Below are 10,276 nucleotides of genomic sequence, written 5' to 3'. Positions count from 1 at the left end.
GCGTCTATTGGTGATTTCTGTCACGTGGTTAGAAACTCTGTTTCCCAGGTTGCCTGGGGACACGTCCGGGGGCGGGGCTCGGGAGCTAGGGGGGCCTGCGCATGCGCCTCTGGGTGAGGATGGGCGGGCAGCGGGTCCTGGTCCTGCTGTCGGCGCCGCGGGCGGCTGGCCATGGTGGGACGGATTGAACCATCCCTGGCCGGGGCGCCAGGGTGGAGTAGGGGGCAGTGAGTTGCCGCAGAGGCTGCGGGGCATGATCGAAGAGTTGGCCGGCAGCAGGTAGGGGCTTAGCCGGGGCTCTGGCTCCCTGTCCTCGTCTCTTTCTTGCAGGGTCAGGCCTGGCCCGGGGGCCCATGGTGAGGCAGGTTTCTTGCTCTGTCTCTCTCTCTCTCTCCCCCCGCCCCGCCTCCTGCAGAGCTGTGTAGTCCTGGGGCGGGGTATACGTCCTCGGCAACCATAGGGCACTGAGCAGGAGGAAGTCTGCCATGCTAACCTAATGCATTGCATAGATTTGAAAATTCACACAGGGGTTCGACTTGTTCCAAGGACTGGAAGATCATTCCAAGACGGCGCGAGCCAGACCTGAGCTTTTGACTCCCAGTGCATTGCAGTTTGACCATGCCGCTTTCATTGGGATATACACCTCGCTCTGTAGTCTCCAGTCTGGCGGTCGGACCCTCATGAGCCAGACTGTAGCAGTCAGAGTCCTTCTTTAACTTCTGATGAGCCAGGCCCATGAGAAAGCTGCTACCCGTCTTACTTAAGCAGGAAGAGAAGCCAGCCTGTGCATAGTTGCGGCTCCTTACCAACTGCTGACGCCTCTCCCTTTATCTTACACACATTCTAAGAGCTGTATCTTTGTCCAGAAGAGATTTGTCACGACTTTGAAAGAGGTCTTCCATGTGGTATTTAGCTCCCTAAATGCTTGTCCCTGCCAATCCGGTGCCAGAGACCTTTAGCCTCCACCTGCTGTGGCCCAGGGTGGAGTTTAGCCTGAGGCTGGAATGGAGAGCCGAGCTGGGTTCCTGTGTGAGAGGCTGGGGGTCTACACGGTGGCTTAGGCGCTGCTGCGTGCCTGTCCCCGGATGTTGGTCTGTGGCCTCCTGGTGGCTTTGCAATTTGTCTTCCCAGTCCCTCCCCTCGTACCCCCTTCCCCCCATTTCTCCTTGGGAAACAGATGGTGATTTTGAGCTCTGGGAAGAGGGCAGGGCAGTGCCCTGGCCAGCGGTGTCTCTTAATCTGGTGGCAGATGGCTGCTTCTGGCGGATGGGAACATTGCTTTACTCTGTCTGCCTCAGAGACCAGCTTCTGCACAGATGTGTGACGGCTTGAATTGTGCTTCACCTTCGTCCCCTGCGAGAAGGGTCTGTTGCAGGGTGGTTTGTGGCTCTTCTCCCTGACCTCTGCCCACCTGCGTATCCCACTAGCTGCAGGGAAGGCACGTGGCCTGTTGTCAAACTTTTTGCACCCAAGTTTGCTTTCTGTTGATGTATTTGGGTCCGTTTCTGGTTGAACTTGTTTTCTGAGATGCCCTCGAGCTCCTCAAGGAGTCTAACAACGGTTTCTATTTCTCTCTCTATATTCATAGGGAAGAATGATAGCGGCAGATACTTGCTTAGTGTTACAGTATTGGCGGCAGTGCCCCTGGAGGTGGCTGTAGGACAGACCGACATCTGACCAGCCTTTGGCTTCAGCGTCCCTCCAAATATTTCATTCAACAAGTGCTTGCTGAGTGCTTCCCGTGAGCCAGGTATTGTGCTAAGAGCTGTGTGGCTATTTCATTTATAGCTTACTGAGTATATGTTATGTTAGAATCACAGAGGATTAGAGCTGGAAGGAATTGTGGCTTCTACTCCAACCCCTCATTGAAGGATTTGCAAGAAGAGTGAATTCCAGCTGGGGCATTAGTGTGCCCAAAGTCACAGGGGATATACTTAGGGGCAGAACAGAACCCAAGTGAATGAGTGAATGTGAATCTGGTTCCAGAGGGAGGAATTTCCTGATGGATTTGGGTGAAGACAATTGGAAAAGTTGGAATCTGACAAGGAGGCTTTTGCTCTGTTTTTTTTTTTTTTTTTTCAAAGAATTGTGGCCAGGCCTGGTACAGTAGCCTCGTGGCTAAAGTCCTTACCTTGCATGTGCCAGGATCCCATAGGGGTGTCGGTTCGTGTCCTGGCTGCTCCACATCTCATCCAGCTCCCTGCTTGTGGCCTGGGAAAGCAGTCGAGGATGGCCCAAAGTCTTGGGACCCTGCAACCTGCGTGCAAGACCCGGAAGAGGCTCCAGGCTCTTCACTTCGGATTGGCTCAAGCTCTGGCCACTTGGGAGTGAACCAGCTAGCGGACAATGTTTTTTTCTCTCCTTCTCTTTGTAAATCTGACTTCCAGTAAAAATAAATAAATTTTTTGAGTAAAAGAAAAAGAGTTGTGGCTGTGAAGTAGCATGTAGTTTCTACTTATTACAAATGAAAAATGTATCTTATTTGCGTGCTATTGCTATAAGCACTTTACCATAGGAAACTCCCTTAGAGTAAGGAAGTGTGCAGTGCTGTGGACTGCTCTAAAGTCACCTGGATTTGTTGTGGGGCTATCTGTTTTTTGTTTTTTTGTTTTTAAAGATTTCTTTATTTCTATTGGAAAGGGAGATTTATACAGAGAAGGAGAGACAGAAAGGTTTTCCATGTGCTGGTTCACTCCCCAAGTGGCCGCAACGGCTGGAGCTGAGCTGATCTGTCCCATATGGGTGCAGGGTCCTAAGTACTTGGGCCATCCCCAACTGCTTTCCCAGGCCACAAGCAGGGAGCTGCATGGGAAGTGGAACAGCCAGGACATGAACTGGTGCTCATATGGGATGCTAATATGTGCAAACTGAGTCATTGCACCAGAGCCGGGGCAATCTGCTTTCATTTGATTGTTGCTAGGGGATCTTTTGTTGTGAAAATTCACACTTGAAGCAAAATCATGGTTCCAAGCTCAAGTCCAACTCAAAGGATGTGAAGATGAAAGGCAGACAGAGTTAGAGACAGATAGAAAGAGATCTCCCATTGGATCTCGGTCCATCAGTGATGCTTCCCAGGTTTACATTAGCAGGAAACTGGTATTGAAAGCAGAGGTGGGGTTTGACCCTAGGCACTCTAGTCTGGGGTCTCAGTCAGTGACCTAACTACTGGGCTTTCTGTTTTGTTCGTTCTGCACTCCATAATGCTCTTAACTTGCTAAGAGGTGGTGGGAATGTTCAGTTTCTTCACCTTGTGCAGATTGTTCATCCTGCTATAGGTTATGTTTCTTGGGCTTCTTTTCCTCTTGGGGCTGGCAGGGCTTGTGGAGGGCAGTGATGAAGTGAAATGCTTTTTCTGAAAGGCTCTCTGTGGGCATGAGCCAGGTGCAAGGAGAGTACCTTGCTCCAGTTACGGAACCGAAGCTGCCCTGCAGTGGAGCAGCCTCCTCCAGTTTCCTCTGTGTTTGAGCTGCCTCTTAAATAAATCAGTTGGAGTGGCTTCCAACAAAGCAGTCCTTCCTGACTGCCCTCTGGGAAAATCAAATAATTTCTTTTTCGGGAAGGTGTCTGTCTACAGGACAATCAGAGTGTGTGGGTATGCTGTCCTGGTCACGATTTCCTCCCCTGGCTGTCAGAGGAGGTGGGAACTAGAGACAAGGAGTGGGAGGTACCTACTGAGGCACATGAATGGGGCTAAAGAGTGGGGAATCAGCCTTGGGCCTAGGGGCTGGGAAGGTTTAGAAGGGAGATCCATTGTAGCAGGGCTGGTCCTGAGGTCCGATGCCCATCAACATGGAGACCCTTGTCCTTTCCCCTCTTGGGCTGTTCTGCTCTGAATACTCACAGTTGTCCTGGCCACTGTATCCTTGGGGTGGAGCTGGGAGTGGAATTGGAGACAAAGCATCTTATGTCCTGTGAGGGGTAGCTGATGGTCCTGCCGGGAGATGGAATCTCCTGCTACTGACCGGAGTCTGCTGGCCTGTAATATCAGCCTGGAGAAGCAGGAAGGAGTATTTTTTTGCTGAGACTTAGATAGTGCTGGGGAAGATTCAGGTGCAGATCCACAGGCTGCGGGCTCTTTCCTGCACTGGCTGCTCCGTGGTGAAGGTCGGTCGGTCAGTGGGCCAGGGCTGGCAGGAGACTGTGGGGTCCCTCGGCTACAGTGGCCACCCCGAGGCACAGTGGACAGCTCTGTGTTGGCCCTGCTTTGTGGTTTGAAGTCACTGGCCTCTCCATGGCCCTGAGTCTAGGTGGGTGTCACTTTGGATTTGCTGCGCACTAACATGGTTGTGAGTCTCCAGTCCTTGCTGCCTTTCATTCAGTTGGGACATTTTTGGCACTGGGCATCCCATAAAAAGGTGGCAGGGGTGTGCTTTGTTCCTTCTCACAGAGGGAGACTGGCCTACCTGGACCTTACTCTGGATGCACTAGACCTTCTCATTGGTGCGGGGCAAGGGACAGAGTTCATGCTGGCCCTTCCCGGTGGTTTGCTTTCCTAGGAACCATGCGGGGCCAGCGGAGCCTGCTACTGGGCCCGGCCCGCCTCTGCCTGCGCCTGCTTCTGCTACTGGGCTCCAGGCGCCGCTGCCCACCTCTGCTCCGTGGCTTGGTACGGCGCTGGCGCTACGGCCGAGTCTGCCTGCGCTCCCTGCTCTACAACTCCTTCGGGGGCAGCGACACTGCCGTCGATGCTGCCTTTGAGCCTGTCTACTGGCTGGTGGACAACGTGATCCGCTGGTTCGGGGTGGTGAGTGAGGCCCAGGGACCAGGGGCAGGGGTGTCTGGGGGGAGCAGAGGGATGCATTTAGTAGCTTTGCACTGAGTTTGGGAGACTAGCCCCTTCCCCCAGAGATGGGCCTCCTTTCTAGGTCAGCGTCCTCACATGTCTCCAAACCTCCCTGGTGCTGGCAGGTGTTCGTGGTGCTGGTGATCGTGCTGACGGGCTCTATCGTGGCCATCGCCTATTTGTGTGTCCTTCCCCTCATTCTCCGAACCTACTCAGTGCCACGACTCTGCTGGCATTTCTTCTATAGCCACTGGAATCTGATCCTCATTGTCTTCCACTACTACCAGGCCATCACCACTCCACCTGGGTATCCACCCCAGGTGGGTGCCTGTGGGGAACGGGAAATGGGAAGGGGAAAGGGGAGTTGGAGGCTCTGGCAGGCAGTCCCAGGACTTGTCAGACAGTGCCTTGGGGTGGCTGTGATGCTCTTTTCCCCTTCACAGGGCAGGAATGACATTGCCTCAGTGTCCATCTGTAAGAAGTGCATTTACCCCAAGCCAGCCCGCACACACCACTGCAGCATCTGCAATAGGTGGGTCTTGGTGTTGCTGTCTGTGAACCTCAGCTGGGTCCCTTTATAAAAGACAAAGAGATTGGTCTTCCATCCACTAGTTCACTCCCCAGATACCCACCAGGACAGCAGGGACTCGGATCCCTGGGTCGTCATCTGCTGCCTCTCAGGGTGTCCCTGAGCAGGAAGCTGCATTTGGGGACGAGGCCAGGACTTAAATCCAGACACTCCAATATGGGATGCAGGTATCCCAAATAGCACATATATATTTTAAAGATTTATTTTTTATTGGAAATGGAGATATATGGAGGAAATACAGAGAAAAAGATCTTTCATCCACTCCCAAAATGACTAAAACGTTTGGAACTGATCTGAAGCCAGGAACCAGGAGCTTCTTCCAGGTCCCCCATACGAATGCAGGGTTCCAAGGCTTTGGGCTGTCCCAACTGCTTTCCTAGAACACAAGCAGGGAGCTGGATGGGAAGTGGAGCTGCTGGGATACAGACTTGTTCCCATATGGGATCCTGATGCATGCAAGACAAGGAATTTAGCCACTAGCTACTGCACTTGGCTCCCAAGAACATATTTTTTAAATCATTTTTTTAATTATTTAGAAGGCAGAGATGGAGAAGAAGAGACACAGAGATATCTGTCTTGCTGGTTTACTCTCTAAATGGCTGCAATGACCAGGGCTGGGCTAACCCAAAGATGGGAGCCCTGAGCAGCTTCCTAGTTTCCCATATGGTGCCAGGGGTCCAAGCACTTGGGCCATCTTCTGCTGTTTTCTTGAGCACATCAGCAGGGAGTTGGATTATTGGAAGTGGAACAGCTGGGATCGAAACTGGCACTCATATGGAATGCAGTGCCATTGTGGGTAGATGCTTCACTTGCTACACCATACCACCAGCCCAACCAAGCAGCATTTAAATTGTCATGCCAAATGCCTGCTTCCACTGTGAGCCTTATGCAGTAGCTCTGTGACAAAACATAGACCTGGCATTTTCTGACACATGCATGAAGCCCTCTGCATGTCTAGGCAGGGTGCCCTTGGGCCACCCTTACAGAGCCTCTGTCCCTCTCTCACAGGTGTGTGCTCAAGATGGACCATCATTGCCGTATCCTTTTGCTCTCCTGCTTGAGGCCTGTCTTACTCCAGAGCGCTGTCCAGGGTGAATGGCCAAACACCCAAACTCCAGAGCGCTGTCCAGGGTGAATGGCCAAACACTCTGGCATCACCCTGCAGAGAACACTCGGCTGCAAAGTTAGTAGGAGAGGATTTGAGGGCTATGTCCTGCATTGCAGGGGTAGGGGATGTTAAAGGCTGCCTGTGCCACATCTCCGTGGAATGGGAACTCTTTTTAACAGTCATGCCAGCAGCTACTGAGTAGAGTCATTTAAGAGTCTTGTGGTTGTCCAGTGGGTGCCAAATATAGAACCATGGGTCCTGGTCCCCTTCTGCTGTTCCATACAGATGTCTGGTTGATCCCAATTAAGTTGAAGTCTGGCAAAGTCATTTTACTCAAGGATCTAAATTTTCATGATTTCCCGGTGGCACACAAGGGTTCCCAAAAGGCACAGAACAGTTTCACTTTGACGTTGGGATCCTAAGTGAGTTTCTACAACACAGTGTGGTGACTAGGATGAAGCGTGAGGCCTGGGTGATGTCATGATGACTGAGGGATGGCCAGAGACACCTGGACGTCCTCTGAAATTGATCTTATCCTTAATCACTGACCTGCCAGCTTGGCTAAACAACTGTGTGGGCCACTATAACCATCGGTACTTCTTCTCTTTCTGCTTTTTTATGACTCTGGGCTGTGTCTACTGCAGCTATGGAAGCTGGGACCTCTTCCGGGAGGCTTACGCTGCCATTGAGGTGAGCTCATGAATAGGAGCAGGTGTAGTAGTGCCCAGCTTTAGGGTTTGGAACCTGTCTCTAAGGCATGGGGCTGGTAGCACTCCTATTCATAGGCCTGAGAGTATAACCGGCACTGTTTTCCATCCCCTTAGAAAATGAAACAGCTCGACAAGAACAAACTACAGGCGGTTGCCAATCAGGTGGGCTGTCCCCACCCTACTGCCTCCTGCTGCTCAGGCCTGGGGGTACAGAGTTGCTCAGGCAACTGGGGCCCACCTGTTAGTTTGGTTAGAGGCAGGAGTGTTCAGGAGGCTGTCTGCAGAGGGTAGACTGAGCAGCCTGGGGCATCAGAATGTCCCTGGCATATGAGTTTTCCACTATCCCATCACCTTCTTTGTGGGCTGAGCTAGGACTCTGCCTTGGGAATGGCCTGAGCAGCAAGGAGTCTGTGTTAGTCCATGTGATGGGACCCCAGAGGACAAGTCAGGCTGGCCCAGTCTGCTTGTTTTTGCCCTTGGTCTATTGCGTTGGGGTTACCTCCCCCATCCCTGTGCCTCATCCAGCTCATCATTCTGAGCACACCTTGGGCTCCTGTGATCGTACCTCTGCTGCCTTTCAGCCTTCAGTAGAGCTTATGGTTCTTTCCAGTTAGTCCATTCTGGGTGTGGGTCTGGTCTCTTCTCTTGGGATACAGCCACACAGTGAAGGAGTCCTGGCTGGGGATTGGAGCGGCTTTCCCTGGCACCCCCTGTGTCTTGTCAACCTGAAAGCCCAGAGTCAGCTCCACTTGTGCTTTGCCATCGTGTCCAGACCTGCTCTGCCCAGTGTTTGTCCAAATGGTGCTGCTGGGCTTGGTTGGCCCGCCCATCTGGCTGCTGCCTTGATTCCTCTGTGGCTTTAACCCCCCATTCTCTTTACTGGGTTTTCATCACTTCCTGCCTACAGGTGCTGGGGCGCCAGCCCAATGGAGCAAATGAGCCAGGCTTTGCCATTTTTTTTTCTAGACTTATCATCAGACTCCACCACCCACCTTCTCCTTTCGAGAACGGATGACTCATAAGAGTCTTGTCTACCTCTGGTTCCTGTGCAGGTACTCCCCTCCCTAAGTGAACTGCCACTGTGTGGGTCTGATGGGCTGGCAGGGAGGCAGCATGTAACTCTCTTCAGCCTTTGGAGGCGGGAGTGGCCACAGGCACTAGACTAGTGCTAGTTGTTCCAAACACTAAGGTTGTGAGCATGTACCTGTTATGTGCCAGGGTGGGTTCAACTTCTTAATCCTCATAGCACCTACCTAAAGGGTAGGTGTCAACTGTGTTTCTCCTCCTTCCTTTCCATGTAGTTCTTCCTAGCCCTTTCACTGATGCCATTTTAGATGCAGTAAGAATTCATGTAGCATGTCATCTGGGAGAGAAGATGGAGCAGAGGGTACGAGTTCGCCATCAGTGCTTCACTGTTTCAGAGCAGCTTGTCCAGACCTCTAATCTGCTCAATCCCTGTTCTGCTTTTCTTAGTTCTGTGGCGCTTGCCCTGGGTGCGCTAACTCTATGGCACGCTGTTCTCATCAGTCGAGGCGAGACCAGCATTGAGAGGCACATCAACAAGAAGGAGAGACGTCGGCTACAGGCCAAGGGCAGAGTGAGTGGGATGGTGGGCGTGGGATGAGCTGGTGGGGAATTAAACCTATAAATGGAAGCCGCAGTTGGGGCTGACTAAAGCAGGCCCCTCCACAGTTGGAACTAACCTACCTGTGCCTTACCTTAGCTAATTTAGTCCTGAAAATTATAACATTAAATAAAAGTTTGTAGAAATCTGTTTTTCTTGATCCTGTAGGTTTTTAGGAACCCTTACAACTATGGCTGCTTGGACAACTGGAAGGTATTCCTGGGTGTGGACACAGGCAGGTAAAGTGAGACATGTGGATCAACACTGTCCAACAAACTGTCGTGAGCAAAGTGGTCTGTGCTGGGGAGCAGCTGTTGGATTATGGCTAGTGTGATCAAAGAAACTTTGATGTGATTCAATCTTTGTGAATTTAAATCATGATATGGGCTAGTGGCTACTGTGTTGGTACATTGGAGCTGAAGAAGCTTAAGGCCTGAGCGGCGTGGTTTTGAGGCCTTGAGATGACTGTAGTGGAGTCCTGAGAAAGCTATATCAAAGGGACCTCCAGGCAGAATACATAGCCACTAGCTCCCACCTGCTTATGGCAATGCGTTGTGTTAGTCATTTGTGAGCCTTCTGCTAGCTGTCCCACCTTGGGGAGCTCATTGCTGATAGTGCAGTTCCTGAGGCAGTAATGACCAGATGCCCTCAAGTGCCTTCCAGCCTCCCTACCCTGTTCCATCCCCTCTGCCTACCACTGCGTTTGTAGTAGCCCCTTCAAAAGTGCAAGAGTACACTGACTGATAACCTGGGTGCAGCAAATTAGAACTGTTACCCTTGTCTTGGTGGTGTTGAGAATTTTGAATAGGAAGGATGGAACTCAAGCAGACATTTCTTTCTTGTAGGCATTGGCTTACCCGGGTGCTGTTGCCTTCTAGTCACCTGCCCCATGGGAATGGAATGCTCTGGGAGCCTCCGCCTTGGGTGGCTGCTCATTCAGCCTCTGTGATGGCTGTGTGAGCTGGACTGTGCCGGCTTCATCTGAAGCATTCATTTTGCTTCCTACATTGATGGTGTCTCATGGGTCTCCAAGGGCAGCATTTCTTGCCATTTCTGATCAAAAAGAGCCCATGAGCCTGCCTTAGTGTACCATGTACGGACAACTCCAGGACCAATCTTTTGGCCACTGCAGAAGCATATGTCATGGAGAAGTCCTAGAACCGACACTCCTTTACTCAGGCACACAGAAATTCCAGCCCCATGCCAGGGGTCAGGCAGCTAGCCACCTTGCCGGTGCTGACCCTGACTGCTTCAGGTGGCAGTGTTGGCCTTGGGCATCACCTCTTTCACTTGCTGTCTGAGAAAGCATCTGGCTGGTACAACCAAGTTCATGGTCTCAATAAGGCACATCACCAGGCTTGTGACTGGGATCACTGCCGCTTATCATGTTACTGATGGGAGCAAATAAAAGTGGTTTGTAATGACATGTAGCTCTTCACTCTGCCTCACTCACTGGAAGGTC

At 51.8% G+C, this 10,276-nt stretch overlaps 1 protein-coding gene across 6 annotated transcripts; it reads left to right on the top strand.

The window, feature by feature from the left end:
* Positions 1 to 134: 134 nt before the first annotated feature.
* Positions 135 to 10,238, top strand: ZDHHC16 (zinc finger DHHC-type palmitoyltransferase 16). 6 transcript variants are annotated; one of them, XM_040992365.1, is made up of 12 exons: positions 135 to 279; positions 1,589 to 1,721; positions 4,497 to 4,744; positions 4,909 to 5,103; positions 5,227 to 5,315; positions 6,381 to 6,409; positions 7,037 to 7,170; positions 7,305 to 7,352; positions 8,157 to 8,242; positions 8,664 to 8,787; positions 8,983 to 9,053; positions 9,660 to 10,238. In XM_040992365.1, exons 3-12 carry the CDS (start codon positions 4,502 to 4,504, stop codon positions 9,772 to 9,774), a joined length of 1,134 nt encoding a protein of 377 aa, XP_040848299.1. In that variant the 5' UTR covers positions 135 to 279; positions 1,589 to 1,721; positions 4,497 to 4,501; the 3' UTR covers positions 9,775 to 10,238. The 6 variants fall into 6 exon arrangements, with proteins under 6 accessions (XP_040848299.1, XP_040848298.1, XP_040848300.1 ...); XM_040992364.1 differs by having other exon boundaries at positions 1,589 to 1,750; XM_040992366.1 differs by lacking the exon at positions 1,589 to 1,721.
* Positions 10,239 to 10,276: the final 38 nt, after the last annotated feature.

Source organism: Ochotona curzoniae, unplaced genomic scaffold, assembly GCF_017591425.1.
Source record: "Ochotona curzoniae isolate NIBS_2020 unplaced genomic scaffold, NIBS_Ocur_1.0 contig_66, whole genome shotgun sequence".
NCBI classification, from domain to species: Eukaryota; Metazoa; Chordata; class Mammalia; order Lagomorpha; family Ochotonidae; genus Ochotona; species Ochotona curzoniae.
Note: the sequence above shows the minus strand (reverse complement) of the source record. Positions and strands in the feature narration are given on the sequence as shown.